Source organism: Eleginops maclovinus, chromosome 24 (assembly GCF_036324505.1).
Source record: "Eleginops maclovinus isolate JMC-PN-2008 ecotype Puerto Natales chromosome 24, JC_Emac_rtc_rv5, whole genome shotgun sequence".
Classification (NCBI taxonomy): domain Eukaryota; kingdom Metazoa; phylum Chordata; class Actinopteri; order Perciformes; family Eleginopidae; genus Eleginops; species Eleginops maclovinus.
Window position 1 is genome coordinate 1310631 of NC_086372.1, and position 16502 is coordinate 1327132.

The window sequence follows — 16502 nt, forward strand, 5'->3', positions numbered from 1 at the left end:
CAAGGACTTTTATTTTGAAAACAGAGCTTCTATAGAGACCCTGTAAAGCTCAATATACCGTCTTGGAGCTTTTTTTTGAAAACCCAGCTTCAAAAGGGACCCTTTTAAGGCCACGTAAGCATATGGGAGATTCTATTTTGAAAACCCAGGTTCTGTAGAGACCCTGTAAAGGCCAAATAAGCATTTTGGGAGCTTTTATTTTGAAAATCCAGCTTCTATAGAGAAGCTTAAAGGCCAAGTTAGCATCTGGGAGCTTTTATTTTGAAATCAGAGCTTCTATAGAGACCCTGTTAAGTTCATTTGACCATCTGGGGGTTTTTAATATTAAACTACAGCTCCCTCTTATGCTCCATTTCCCTCGTTTAGACCTTATTATGTATGAAAGTATGGTTTTGCTATCTAAATTTCAATGCTAACAAGTCTCCCACCAAAGGCTGCAAATGCTACATGCTGTTACGGCTAAAATAGGCAGTCCTCTTTCTCTCAGTTGCATTCCTATCTTTCCATCATTATGCCTTTATCCCTATGCTCTCGTTTGCTTAGTCGCATAACTGTATTGTTTGTAGAGGTCAAGTATTTGCATGTGTTTTGAATCCTTGTGTGCTTGCATTTGAGCGAGTCTGAGGCAGCAGCTCTCATGCTGTTTGGATAAAGGCGTCCTCTGAGAGCGGCTTTAATGACATCGGTGCTGCCGTGCACCGGTATGTCGTCTCCGGGTGGGAGTAGTTCAGTTGCAGGATTAATGGGCGCAACGACTTGACAGAGGGTTTGTTTTTTGTGCCAAGATGCTGTATTATCAGCTTAGAGTTTTGTTTGTGATGATCATTAAGACTGATTGCCTCAGCTGGCTTTCTAAAACATCCAGAGCTGCCAGTTCCAGTAGCCCTAATTGGCTCTTGTGGAAATGCCAGGAATGCATGATGGTTGTTAGTGTGTCAGTGCCTCAGGAGGTGTCTGTGTGTGTGTGTGTGTGTGTGTGTGTGTGTGTGTGTGTGTGTGTGTGTGTGTGTGTGTGTGTACAGCATTTTTGAAAATCCTAAATTGACATCTTCTGGATTTATGTTTCCCCACCAAGCTTTTTCCCACTTTTTATGGAGTTTTTTGAGACAATAAACAACAACATTAGCACACACACACACACACACACACACACACACACACACACACACACACACACACACACACACACTATCTCTGTGGAACATCTTTGGACGTCACAGCTCAATCAACAGTACAGGGAAAATGCATCAGCTGACGGCAGCATGACCACCAAAAAATACAAATATTGCACCCGCTTTTGTTCCAGACTGAGATCCTTTTTGGTTGCTGTTGAAAAATGGGAACCAGCAGAGGACTAAACTGGGAATAATAACTATAAAGGGAGGAGTGGAGATGGATGGGATGGATAGAAAGTGGAGGAGGAAAGCATCCAAATAAATGACTTTAGAGTGAAATAAGGGAGGCATTGTCTCTGAAGCTCGACTCACAGAACGTGTCTCTCTCTCCTGCTTCAGTGCCTGCCAGTGTGTTTGTGCAGGAGGTGTAGTCTAACGTGTGAATCGAGAGATAAGCCTGCAGCTCACACACTGACGCTGGCACTAGTGGGAGGAAACGGTGGAAGTCCAGATCATTAAAGGAGGCCTATTCTCCACATTTTCAGGTTCATATCAGCATTTTGTGCCTTTTAGAAATGTCCCGGCCCTTAGCCATCACGTACAATGTGTTGGAGCACTAGCCAACTACCGACCCATAGGATTTTAGCCTTTGCAGACCATTGACATGCACAAGAACCTAGAGGAAGAACCCACAAAAAGCATTAAAAAGGCGTCTTTTGTGTTAGCCTGTTAGCTTCAAAGCTCAGGGCCCCTTTTTGACATTGCTGTAAAGTCAGCTGTTTCCTCAGGCGGGAATATGGACCGACTCTATTAGCCAGATTCCCATGAGAGGTAACGTGCAATCCATTATCCATTTCATCAAAAGGAGAGCTGTATCTGGTCCTCTGTTATTAGAGCCACGGAGCCCGAATACCATTCAAATCTAATACAGATTTTACCGGGAAACGAAGGCTGGTTCTGCTTCTGTTTTTGTTACTCATTGTCCTTTTCCTCTCGAAAAAAATGTACATTGGTTTGAGTGTACATAACATCAATAAAACATTGAGACAAGACCTTGGTGCACACACACACACACACACACACACACACACACACACACACACACACACACTTGGAGGCTTCATTATTAATGTGGGAGTGTCTGTGAGTGCAGAACATCACTGCTATTGTGTGTGTGTGTGTGTGTGTGTGTGTGTGTGTGTGTGTGTGTGTGTGTGTGTGTGTGTGTGTGTGTGTGTGTGTGTGTGTGTGTGTGTGTGTGTGTGTGTGTGTGTGTGTGTGTGTGTGTGTGTGTGTGTGTGTGTGTGTGTGTGTGTGTGTGTGTGTGTGTGTGTGTGTGTGTGTGTGTGTGTGTGTGTGTGTGTGTGTGTGTGTGTGTGTGTGTGTGTGTGTGTGTGTGTGTCTAATTTACTTTGATGTTTTTCAGTACGCTCTCTTGTGGATTCTTACACACAGCAGACAATTTGCATCAGAGCGGTTGATATTTGATTAAATTAGAGAGTCTTCATCTGTTTAAGCTGCAGCATTTTACTGTAACGCACACCTGTTACCTGTTTCTAAAAGAGCAGTGTCATGCTGTAACATTAAGGGTGCATGGGCTTCTTTTGTATATCCATCAGTGGTGTTTCATATTATGCTTACTTGACCCTAATCCTGTAAGACCATCCAATACATACACAAATCCACGCTGATTTCCTCAGTGGATGTCTGGATTTAAAAACAGATATCAGGAGGGGTTTTGTGTTCAGGTGCAATAAGATCACTCTGAGGTTTTGTTTGCATGATTGGATGGCGGCTTTATGATCTGCTTGACCTTGTGAGTGTGGGAATAAAAAAGGATAGGGGGGTCATGAGGATTAGATCCGCTTTACAGACCTCATTTGATAAACCAGCCGTCCCTTAGGGGCTATGATAGATGAATCCCCTGCCACATTATGCAGACCAGACAGACAGACAGACAGACAGACAGACAGACAGACACGCCACAGCAGCTGACATTTCAAATTAACGGGCCTTTGTGCTGCCAGCGAACGTGGGTATAAATGACACGTGTGGAAGAAGCTGATATGAAATAAATAGCGAGCCAGTCACATCTTTTGAAGAAGGGGAAATGAGGTTATAAAAAGGTACAATGACTTAGCTGTCTTTCTGCAGTCTCATCCCGCCTCCACAGCAAAGGAAATTAGTCTATGAATTAGCATGCACAGAACCAGACAGCTCCAATTCTGTCCAGACTAAAAGTCCCAGAGTTATTTTTCTAAGCTTTGCGTGGAGCAACAAACCTTTTACAAGAGTCAGCTGAAAGCTTCAAATTGAGTTGGGAGTTGTTTGTTCCTCCTCTCCCGCACTACTTTGCCCTGAAGCATGTTATTTCCACCATTTGCGTCCCTGTTATTGAGTTATATCTACAATGGAGAGATAAGGTATGAGAAGCTTGGAGCCAAACTATGATTGTGTTTCTTTATGACTCCTAAAGTTGGCAGCGAGTCCTGGCCGTGTGGGTAGAGCCAAGGTGCTGTTTAAGGATTGTAAACGTAGTTATTTCAGGGTGAGGCTCCAACACTGGCTTTGTGATCTCTGCAGGTTTTATGGCAGAGACTTCTTCTTTTACTCCAGAACCCCTTTCTTCTGCTCTTCCAGATAATCTCCCTTCTGCTTTCTTGGAGGCTTTACAGAACTAACAGTAGCTTTGGCAGGCCGTCGTTCATCATCATCCGCTGAGACCTTGTGTGTGTGTGTGTGTGTGTGTGTGTGTGTGTGTGTGTGTGTGTGTGTGTGTGTGTGTGTTGAAACCCCCCAGTCTCTATTCTCAATCCAACCCTGTAAAATACTAAACCTATATGGGTTCACAAGGGCCACATTAAACCATGGATACGTGAGTTTATAGGCCACTGTGAACATGGATACAGTGAAAGTGCATGCTACGACCTGCCCTGCGATTCAACTGAGTCTTAAGACCAGTTAATTCCAGCGCTGTTAAAATAAATACTTGATTGGATTTGCTGATGTAATGTCCTCCCGGTCAGGAATGTCTCATTTATGGGAATAACTAAATAATGTATTGTTTACTTAATCATTCAAATACATCTCCACAGAACGGCCTTATGAAAATGTGGCCTTTGAAACTTGACCTCCCGCTCAACTCCTCCACCAAACAGTAATTGGTCAGTCATAATTTATCAGCACTGCAGTCCTGTAACGCTTTTATTTTGAAAATACAGCACCCTGTAAAGGCCAACTAACCATATGGGAGCTTTTACTTTGAACACCCAGCTTCTTCAGAGACCCTGACAGCTCAAGATATCAGCAGGGAGCTTTTATTTTCAAAAACCCAGCTTCTGGAAAGGTCAAGTAAGCATCTGGGAGCTTTTATTTTGAAAACAGAGCTTCTATAGAGAACCTGTAAAGGCAAAGTTAGCATCTGGGAGCTTTTATTTTGAAAACCCAGCTCCTATAGACCCTGTGAAGTTCATTTTACCATCTGGGGGCTTTTAATATTAAAGTACAGCTCCCTCTTATGCTCCAGTTCCCTCGTTTAGACTCTTTTTTGAAAGTTTCAGCCTTCTTGTTATGCCTGCATGTGTATGAAAATATTGTTTGCTACTGTTACAGCAACTGCTGTTAAAAAAATATCAGTCTTTGAGTTTTTCTGTGAGCATATCTGGTGTCCCAGCCGCACATTTGAGCAACATGTGGATGAATGAGGAACTGTGCTGTGTTATGTAACGGTTGGCATTGACTGTCTCATTCCTGTGGTCAGAGACCTCAAAAAAGGAACTTCTGACTTTGCTCTGAGCTACTTCTTTTCCTTATTATTCTTTCTGTAGCTAAACCTGAACATCTCCCTGCCTTTTAAACAAAAACAACTCCATATAAAGTGGTTGAAAAAGGTCTGTCATCCCACCACTCCTTTGCAATTCTGCAGAACTGGTTGGATGTTTAACACACAAACACGCAGCACTACTGTTGCACTTTTGTTTTTAGCAGCAGCATGCATTTTCCTTTGCAATTAAGGTGGGTGTGTGCAGCCACGTGGAAGCGTTTAGACGTGCTGAGTTCAAAGACAGGGCCACAGACAGCTGCCCCCGAGCTAGGAAGTAAGAGAACGAGACGGAGGGATTATTACTTCAGATACAGCTGATGAAGGAACGATAATACTACTAATAAAGATTAAAGCACCAATTAAAAAGCCAATCTAAAAAGACGTGTGTTCAGCTGTAGGGGTAGGAAATAAATGAAGGGATGGAAAAACAGACGCTCACTGTGCGAAAGAAAGAGGGGAAGAACGATGCATTCAGGCTCACATCCGTCTCCCACAGAAGCCTTTTGCGAAGCGCCGACAGCCACTAAGCGAGCAGACACTGTCCGGGATCTTTCTTTCTTCTATAATTGCAGTGAATGAGGTCCCCAGTGAGGAGGCTACAGTGGAGCCAACAGTGGAAGAGCTGGGCCCCATTATGGGTAATCACTGTGCTGTTTCACAAAACCACTGAATCAGTCGTTTCAATTAATTGCGAGGACATTTTTGGAGCAGTGGCGGTAGCTTGTGGTGAAAATAATCACAATTTCATCCCGTCGTTTCAGGTGGGATATTAATGACTTCCTGTGTTTTGATTCTTAATGTGCTTTAAAAACATCGTACCCACTTTTCCAGTTTGGCACGGCAGTACCTCAGTGTTGTTCTTTCAAACACAAAGGGAAATTAATATCAGCTACTTGCAAAATACTCAATGGTTTATCATCGCTACCACTCAGCCTGGAAGGAAGCCCGCACTAATTTGGCTCTGTCTGAGGTCAGAAACGACTAGCTTTACTTTGCATGTTGGTGTTGGAAACAGGCCGAAGCTGCAGGCATGACTCCTGTTTTTCCTAATCTGATAATTGCTGATGCTTTATGAGGCTTGGTTTTCTATTTCACTTGTAAACTAGAACCTAAATTAATGTAAGGTAAAGTTGCGAGCGAGTTAAAAAAAGGAGGGCATTGAATTCTTCCCAGAAACACAAATCAAATTTAGAGAAATTCAGCCGATTATGTTTATGTTTTTCTGTTGGTTTTGCACCCCATCCTAATGCAGTTTTGGGAGGAGGACTGAAACTACACTGAAGTGTTCATGCACCTGTCACATTATTAGCAAGAGAGTGCACTGGAATGAAGTGATGGGAACCAGTGCTTTTGGATTAGAATAAAATGCCTAAGTGGGAATGTTAAGAGCTGAAAGTGTCAGGCTCCTCAATACACCTTTTCCAAGGCCTCTTTCAGTCTCCGCTGCGCTGGGTTATCTTTCAAGTGTTTCTTAATGTCGTTTCTCGCCCCTTCCTCGCCTCCATCCTGGATGTTTTCCAGAAGCCTCAGTGGAATTCAATGGCGTCTCCCCTGCTGTGTTTCTCTGAGAAACTAGCGGAGGAATGCGATGTTTGGGCGGAAAAGTAGTTTTGCTTTTTCACCTTTTTCCCATCATCACTCTCAGACTTCATTCCTCTCCTGCTTTCTGTCAAAGCATTTCATCTTAATTCACTGCAGACTTGTTCATCCCTTATTGGGAATTTCCAAAGTTGCATCCCCTGTCACCACTCTGCTGGATTTGTCTGTGATTGATTTATATGTTTGACGTTTGTTTATCTCTACTTGAGTGAGTTTTCTGGAGCTTTTTCAGTGCTTTATGGGAACACTTACGCTTTGATGTCACTGAGAGATAATTACATTAAAGATTGTTGGCTAATTCATATTAAATTCCTTCTCCTTACTTGTAAATCATCTGTGTCTTCAACCACACACACACACACACACACACACACACACACACACACACACACACACACACACACACACACACACACACACACACACACACACACACACACACACATATATGCAGCATGTGTTTACCACAGGCATACTTTAATCATTCAGTTGTGTTTCCACACGCTTTCTCTGGCTCGTAAATCATCTGTTTCGGCAGCACGTGCACAATGACAAACACATGCCGAGCTCATGCTGGCATCTGTGACTCACTTTTCTATTAGATGAGGTTAAACCAGATGAGCAAAATAAAGCTGCTGCAAAAGTATGCTTTTTGTTGATGTGCATGCTCTAGATCTTGGAACTACAAATCCCATGATGCCTTGGGGCCATTAACAGCAAGTATAAAGTTATCATGGATGCAGAAACACTGGGGGCTTCAACTTAAGCGCATACTTGTTTATATTTCTGCAGATTAGAGCCATTTTAAAGTATGCATAATTAGCTATTATCATTTCAATTTGCTTTGGTCTTTTCTGGAATTATATTTGCTAAATCAGAGATAATAATGTCCTCAGAAATGCGTAGGTCACACTGAAAGTATTTGTACAATGTGAAGCATGTGTTGTCAGCTCAGATTTGACTCAGTTATTGCCATAACTACTGCAGGGTGAAGGACATGCACCACAAGGTTGTCTTGTAATAATACCACTTCTCTGTTGTGTTGGGAGCCTGCATTCAAAGCTAAAGCATGCACAGGTTCCCACAGCAGCTACTCGCACTACTGTAAGACACTTAAGATAAAAGCGTGCATCGTTTCCATTTGATCATCTTTTGTCTTGAGTGAACTTCGGAGGCTTCTGGGAAACAAAGCCGCCCTGCAGTGAGATTTACACACCTCATAATTGCACGAGGTGTTGAACAAAGTACCCACCGCTGTCCTACAGGAGACACCAATTGCTTTTTTTAATGGTACAACATCGTGCACATGTTCCCATCTGCTGCTTGATTTAAGTGTGTGTGTGTGTGTGTGTGTGTGTGTGTGTGTGTGTGTGTGTTAACAGCACACTGAGACAGCTTGTAGCCTGTAGGCATTTCCTTCATCCCACATCAGGGCCGTGCTGTCACAACGCTAGCAGGTATTTTGCAGACACGCTGTTTATTCAACAGTCCAGTTAGGCATATGTGTGTATTACGTGTCCATCTGTTTGAGTTGTGGACCCCGGTGTGGAGGAACTGGCCTCTGACGTCTTGCCACAGGGTTAAGCCGTTTAACCTAATCTGAACCAGAGTATCTGATTGGGTGACAGTCGAGGAAGGAGGAAGCCTCTCCCAGCTGTCCTGCTCTTCAGTGATACGTTTGACTTCTTTTCTTTACTCCTACAGATACTAAGCATGAAATCACGTGAAATGACAACATAAAAACTTGTTCCTTTGCTCAATAGTGAGTCAAATAAAGCCGTAGCCTCATTTCTAAAGCTGGAGGACTCACAGTCTGACAATGGCTTTAACATTACATGACTAAACCAGATTTTTAATGGACTACTTTCTGAGAAATGTGTTTAGGCTATTAAACATAGCAGCGACTCAATTATCTTTCAGCCTTAGGGAACCACCCTTCAAGTAAATGGTCTGGGAAAAAGACAAAATGAAAACTCTATAAAAGACATTTTCCTCTAAGCTTCGTAGGAAAGATGTCTGTAGGTCGTACCGCTTGTTGCTGTAAATCACGCTGTGCCCTCTGTGGATTTCTGGCCTTTCGACCTGCTCTCGAGCAGCAGGACGCAGCGTGCTCTCTGGTGGGAAACCTGCAGAGTTTCATCATAAGGAAAACCATGAAAACAAAAAACACTGTACAGATTTACAGCTCAAATTACTGCTTTCACACAGGAGTTGAGTTAAAGTTCAGGTGGTTCCCTGGTGCTCTCTCAGCAGGGTGTAACTATCCATTTCATTTTCTGTCTCTCACATTGTGTCTCTGTCACATGACTTTGAATTTAGCCCTTTTTTAGTTCCCAATTGATGGATTCCTTGACTTTTTTCTGTCCATTACTGCTGGACTGTGAGTTGAAGAAGACATCCGGATACAAGTTTTAGTATTAACTCAATCTTCTCTCATGTGCCGGACAAAGATCGTTACTGGAATTCAACAGCTTCAAGGTATTTCTTTCCCCCTCCTGTGGAGATACCTATCATGTCCCATCTGGTTTCTATCCATGTTCTGCAGGAACAGGACATGCCAGTGTCATGCATGTCGGACTAGAGAACATCTCTTAAATTTCTGCAGGCAACCACATTGTAATGCATCAACGTATGAGTACAAATGCCGTGTGTGTTCATTCTTTTGGGGGGTGGGATTCCCTTTCACAGGTCATTTGCATCCGTGACGCTGTGGGGCTCTGTGCAAACCCTCAGCACACCACGGCAGAGGGTGAGAATATTTTACTTGGCTATAGCTTGCAGGGAAAGACAGGATCCAAAGGAAGGAAAATAGTGGAGGATAAACAGAAGAATGAATAGGTTAAATATGTTCTTGCAGACTGATGTGTTTCAGCAGAACAGGAGGTGCTGGTGTGACTGCTTCACTAACTTTCTCTCACTATAATTGATGCATTTTCATTAGCCGTTAATCTGCAACATAAAGGACGCTTTGGTGACAATGACACAGGATAAAGACCAAAGAGAGAAAGTGAAGTGAAATATATGTGTCCCAGCTATAGGCCTCAAGAGGACTGCATAGTAGAAAAGGAGAGGGCAATTACTTTGATTTACAACATCCCAGTTTAGCCAAGAACTAACCTTGTAGCATGGATTACAAGGAAGTAGGACAGGAAGTGAATCTAGGAGTGTTATAATGTTCAATATGTCTCATTGTTAGTGCTTCTCTTTATAGCAGGTTAGTAAATCTTCAGTCAACTACATACTTGTTTTTATTTTGTTGAAGGGGCAGCAGTATAATTGTCTCTAGTTCAACACAAAAAGCAAGAACAATCACACCTTTATTGGTCCCACAGAGGGGAAATTGACATTGTTACAGCAAAGTATAGATAAAAAAGACATAGACCACTATAAGATCAAAAGGCATGCACAAAAAGAAACATTGCTAACAGACATGGTGTTTTTTTCCAGAGCTATTTTCAGCTTATATGACCAGGCCTGAATCCAGAGAACTTCCACCCTTCTAATTATCTTAAAAGACAAGAGCCATGTCAGTGTGAGGCCAAAAAAGGACAGCTGTGTGAAACTGGACCCTGCCTTTAAGGCGACGAGCATGGCCGTTGCATGCCGGTTTTTACAGTCCACAGTGGCAGCAGGAAAGTCCGACTGCAGGATGTTTTTCAGACTTTAATTGAGCGTCTGCATGCACGCACGCCAATGACTGTGTCACTGTGTGCAGGGAGAGTGCTCGATATGTCTGTGTTTGCAGAGCATCGTTCCGCTGGATAAGACACATCACGCTGCAAGATAGCATAGAAATGTGTGTCTGTGTGAGTGAGTTTTTGGCCGACTAAGAAAGGCTCATTGATGGTCGTCGCTGAATGAAGCGATAGTGATCAGACCTCAGCAACCTCACATCAACTCATTTTCAGAACCTAAAACTCTCATACATGACCTTGTAGGAGACTCTCACTTTCCCTGTTTGTGAGTCTATTCTTATCCTCCTATTTTCTTATAAACAATAGCTATATATATCATGTTTGACCTCAGCATTTCCTCTCCTAAAACTGCAGCCAAGATGAGAGCGGATCCTGAGAATAGGCTGTTCCTTTTTGAGTGCCTCTTTAGTTTAGAAAGTAGCATTGGTTGTTGTTGTTTTTTAAGTTTACAGTCCAAACAAGGGGAAGATGAACTCCCTCTAAGTCAGGATGGCTTTTTATACTTTGTTAGTCTTTTTCTTAATTAAAAGTGATGTTTTAACCCCTAAAGTGCCTGCTAGATGATGCACTGCCATGATTTCATATATCCAGGGTTGTCTTTTCCACATCTAGGGCTGTTATTTTTATCCAGAAGTAGTTTCTTTAGCTGTTATGTAGGACATGAAGGCAGTCTTGCTAATCAGACATGATAATGCATCGTATAGATGGACAAAAAATCAACAAACAAGTGTCATAAGAACAGTCCTTCCCAAAGGAAGAGATAGAGGACATCCTTTTCCGCAACAGGAACCCACGACCTTGTGATCTTGAGCGTTTAAGACGTTGCGTGTCTGCGAGTGGACCAGCGAGGGGTATTAGGAACTGAGCGGATAGATGGTAAACTAATCTCACTTATTAGGGAAGTATTGAAAGTGAAAGGCACAGTTTTTTTTATCAGTAATATAGCCTCCAGCAGGATGAGAGAGTCCCTTGTTTCACATCGTCCAACTTCTCTCTCATTTCCTGCCTCTTCGCTGAAGTGAAAGTGAAGTTCTGCCATGAACTCTTAAGCGTATCAGGCTTTTAACGTTTTAATTTCAGCTCTCTTTGCATGCAGCTTTGACGTTTGAAGCCACTGTTTGTTGTTTTTGGAGGGGAACTGGGTTTTATAAGCTCCTCACTCTCCAGCATCAGCTTTGTGACACATCGTCTGTTCGTGTCGCCTGTGTTGTTTTAACTGGTTTTGATATTTAAAGATTTCACCACCATTCCCACAATGCCATTCCCCCTCTGCATACCAGTGTCTTGCATTACTTGAATGTGATACGGGATATCTCCCCGTTGCATTTACACCGGCTTACTGTAGTTATTGGAGAAGGCTTCGCTGATATTAAAGGAAATTGCCTTTGACCCAAACATACTTGGATATCTTCCTCTCGGAGGACTTGGAGGATTTTCTGCACCCAGGTTTCCAAAAATAAGTAGAAACAGACCAATACTGACGGTCTATAAAAGTCTGTAAACTCTATACTCCTGTGCCCGTGTCTCTCCGCCAAGCCCAACATTGTTTAGCAGAAAACTGGATCCTGTATTGTTTAATTTGGACTTTTAATGGTGGAATTTTCATGCAAGCTTTACTGAAGCTAACTAGGAGCATGAAAAGCACAGCTTGACCCAAAAAAATGCAAATGAGCGACAAAAAGGTTTTTTTTACACAAATAAACGCAGACAAACACGCTCTTCGATTCCCTTTCAATTCCTCTTCTCCTAACCTCATTTAAACCGAGATTACTACCACTCAAATCTGGATCCTGTACAAACTCTTGGGGATCTGTGTGTGTGTGTGTGTGTGTGTGTGTGTGTGTGTGTGTGTGTGTGTGTGTGTGTGTGTGTGTGTGTGTGTGTGTGTGTGTGTGTGTGTGTGTGTGTGTGTGTGTGTGTGTGTGTGTGTGTGTGTGTGTGTGTGTGTGTGTGTGTGTGTGTGTGTGTGTGTGTGTGTGTGTGTGTGTGTGTGTGTGTGTGTGGACATGCCGACCACACACAAACAGATGGACACACGGTAGCCAGATGGCGACAGACTCACACCTTCACCTTCACCGCTCCGATTCCTCTCCTCCTCACTGTCTCTGCGTCCAACCAGAAAGTGCATGAGGTTTGAATGAATTCCTATAACAAAGAGTTGTAGTAAGGTTCATAATGCATACATAGGAATATATATATCTAAAATGAGTACAGCATCTACTGTAATTATATCTGCTGTAAATGGAAGCAGGAATGCTTGCCATCCTATAACTACGTTTTCACTTTACTTGCGCCTCATAATTGTACGCTGTAATTCTTCAGGGAGGTACCATTTAGCTTGAAATTATTCTGGGCTAATTCTGGGTTTACTTCCACATCTATTTTGGAAACCCCGACTCCACCGGTATGCACATGATAAAAGAGCAATGAATACTCAGTGCCAGCATCAGGTATAGCTGCATCATTAGACACACTTTTCCTGAAGCATTGTGGTTCCCAGCTGAGCCTTAGCCTCCAGCTATTCATTAGATCCGGAGCAGAAGCCAGGAAGGTCAAAGGTCAGCGGCTCGTTAAGTGAGGAGAAGCTCGTTAGAGGAAATGGCATCCTAGGGTCAACGTTTCCTCAGTGTCTCGTGGTCATGTTCGGGTGGATTTTTAGTATTGTGTGTTTCTACTGGGACATGTCTCCATGCTTTAATGTTCAAAAAGCTCTTCCCTCTTCACCCTCTGTCTGAAAGCAGAGCCCAGTCTGCTGCGTGATACTCCCTTTCCTCCATTATCCTCCTTCGTTATAATCTAATTCGTGTTCTCCTACCTCTCCTCTCGCAGCAACGCTCCCCCGGCAAAGTGCTGTTCGACCTGGTGTGTGTGCATCTCAACGTGGTGGAGGGAGACTACTTCGGACTGGAATACCAGGACCACCGCAAGATGACGGTGAGACACACACCCACGTGCCGTCACTACGATATCTAAAACTGAATGTGGAAGCCTACTTTTTCTTTCGATAAACAGTCATTTCTTTGTTATCGTTTGCCTGCAGCTACAGAGGGAGACTATTACCATCTTATTTTGCCATCTGCTTTAAAACCACATGACTTAGGCAGATCTGCATTAAGCATGTAAAATGTTATTACAGTATACGCAGAGGATTTACCGCCAAGTCTCCAATTTGCTTGGAGCAAGGTTCCTTGGGGTCGCCGTCTTGCACGCACACAGACTCTCATCTATGTGGATGCATTCCCCTGCAGTCTGTTCGCAGATGCTTTTGTCTTCACTGCTTGTAAAATCTGCATTAGTGCATGAAAAAGTTAAAGGACAAGTTAGCATTCAGGGCTTATTTACGCCCTCAATATGCAAGACAAACACTTCAGTGTGCTTAAACACAGGACTCTCACTGTGCATGTTAGTGCCTTGGGCAATAAAAACGGTTTCCTTGATGTGACCCATTGGAACAAATGACGTAATGCTGCAGAAATAAGGACAACATTGTCAGCCTAAGATGCACACAGTCACTCGAATGCATACGGCTCTAACTCAAGTACATAAGTGATGTTGTTTATGCAACTAGTGTGCATTTTCTATGTGTAATAAATAACCCACAGACAATTATACTCCCTTACATATCAGAAGCAACAAGCTGCATTTGAGGATTTACATTTTAGAATCTGTGAAGTTATAGTTTCTGTTCATTTTATTCATGATTTAGGGAAATGAAGACAGTTTTCCTTCAGTTAATTTACTCATATTAATGCTAAATGCTAAGCTAGTTGGTGCAAAGCAAGTCATCTTCATGCATATATGGGACCAACATGTTTTACAAAAGGTCATTTTGACAGCTTAATTTCACCCCAAAAAATGTTGTGTGTTTTGCAGGTGTGGCTGGATCTGCTGAAGCCGACGCTCAAACAGCTCAGACGTAAGTATGACACCACATGTGATGCTGTTATTAAACTATAATATATGAAAGTATTTTTGTGCTTAAATCATCTCCTTGCTTTCCCGTCTTCAGGACCTAAAAACACCATCCTCCGCTTTGTGGTGAAGTTCTTCCCTCCCGACCACACGCAGCTCTTAGAGGAGCTGACTCGGTAAGGATCTTCCCCGGATTAAAAGTCGTGTTGTTTTTGCTTTGGGTTTTTCCATCCGACCAGAGTGTTTTCCCAGCTGTGTTTACGTGTAAAGCAGAGGCCTTTCTACAAACTGTTCGCATCTTGTTGTGTCACTGTCACATTTTTCTAACACCCACATGAAACCAGACTAAGTGTTGGTCATCTGGAAACCAGGGCTCTTTTTGGTATTGCAGACCATGAATGCCCTGACCTTGACCCCGAGTTTAAGATGTTTTATTAACAAATAAAATGCATTAAATTAAACTAGTATTTCCCAGCCGTGTAGAACTATCATTCCCTCTGCTTCCTGGACTATTCAAACTGCTTCTTGCCTATACTCCAGCCTTTAATTTGATTCAGCCTCCCTTTAAATGTTACTTTGCTGCAGCTGTGTTATGTTACTGCAGGAAATGCAATGCATTTCTAAAAGAGGGCAGAGCAGACGTCTTTGAATTCTTTCCACTGACGTTGCTGGCCTTTCAGCTGGCCACTTTATTCCACTGATCTCATATCGTCTTGGAGGGAGTCAGCTGTAGTGTTGAACAGGAAGAGGGCACACTTTTTCCTTTGTTTGACTCCGACAGCATTATATATATTTTTTTTAAAGGTTAATGTGGGCACAGAAGGACACAATATGGAGATGGAGGGATTAATTTGAAGATGTATTAGCCTGTTATCAAAGAGAAGAGCAATATAATGGATAAAAGGTCTAATGTAGACGAACAAAAAAGGGAATTCAGAGGATTTTTACTGTATTTCACTGCTGTGTTATGCCTCTCTCTCTCTCTCTCTCCCTCTCTCTCTCTCTCTCTCTCTCTCTCTCTCTTATAAGCAGGATGCTTTTCCCTCCGCAGTGTTCCTAAATAGGGAAATGACTCGAGGCTAAAATAAAAAAGATATGAAAAGTCGCCAAGAACTCATTTACTTCACTAGTGAGATAATCATGTGGTTGTAAAAAAAAAGAAGGTTGAATTGGATACACATAAAAAGCTGTTGTGGATCATTAATCACACTCACACACACACTCACACACACTCTGGGGCTCATCGTAAGTTAGTTTCTTTTAGAGTGTGTGTGTGTGTGTGTGTGTGTGTAGGTGAGGGTACAGGTCTGTTTTCTTATACCTTCCCTTATTCTCCGTCTGTCTCCAGGTATCTGTTTGCCCTGCAGATTAAACGCGACCTGGCCTGCGGGCATCTCATCTGCAACGACACCAGCGCTGCTCTCATGGTCTCACACATCATTCAGTGTGAGTGCAACACACACGCACACACGCACGCGCACACACACACACACACACACACACACACACACACACACACACACACACACACACACACACACACACACACACACACACACACACACACACACACACACACACACACACACACAGAGTTTAGTGATCCCTCCACACTTCCACTAATGGGGGGGAAATGATAATCTGATAATCTTTTCTTTGGGTTTGGCTCCCAGTAGCAGATTCTTCTACCAGCATGAGACTGCGATCCGGCTGCCTCTCTATTCCTGTACTCCTCCGACTCAAATCTGAATGAAACAAACCCTTTATTATTTTCATCTCTCCTGCAACCTTGCTCTCTCCGTCATTGTTATTCAGCCCCATATGTTAAGGTTGTAGGATTCACAGATTCAGTTCAGACTCGCAGACGGCTGGTGCACAGCCTGCTGGGAGGATATCACTGGGTTGCCTTGGTAACTATAGCCAGTGAACGCATCAGCAGACATAGATAAGGACGATGAAAGACAATAGAAACAGGGGAAAGATTCCTGCTTCCTCTGCACTCATTTAATATCCTTGTCCCCTCATCCCAATAAATATTGCATCCTCACCCCCCTCTCGCTTCTCCCGCCCCCCCCTCCAGCCGAGATCGGAGACTTCGACGAGACCCAGAGCTGGCAGCATCTCCTGCACAATAAGTACCTGCCGGACCAGGACGCCATCAGAGACAAGATCACCGACTGCCACCGCAAGCATGTGTGAGTTATTACGTGTTCACACATGCATCCTCTGTCTTTTAGAGGAGGTGGTTAAAAACTGCAATGGTTTTAGGTTTAAATATCATAAAAAAACATCAAAAGCCCAAAGTTATCTCCAAATGTCATGTTTTGTATTTAAAAAACAGCTCTTTAATTTAACTAA

General features: G+C 43.0%; 1 protein-coding gene across 2 annotated transcripts in view; it reads left to right on the top strand.

Annotated features, from left to right (window-relative positions):
• LOC134860884 (FERM, ARHGEF and pleckstrin domain-containing protein 1-like) overlaps positions 1-16502 on the top strand; it is a 35569-nt gene that overhangs the window by 5111 nt on the left and 13956 nt on the right. For both annotated transcript variants that reach the window (XM_063877750.1, XM_063877751.1), the window contains exons 3-7: positions 13062-13166; positions 14106-14148; positions 14242-14320; positions 15493-15590; positions 16225-16339. In XM_063877750.1, coding sequence (XP_063733820.1) covers positions 13062-13166; positions 14106-14148; positions 14242-14320; positions 15493-15590; positions 16225-16339 — 440 coding nt within the window. The remainder of the gene's footprint in view (positions 1-13061; positions 13167-14105; positions 14149-14241; positions 14321-15492; positions 15591-16224; positions 16340-16502) is intronic.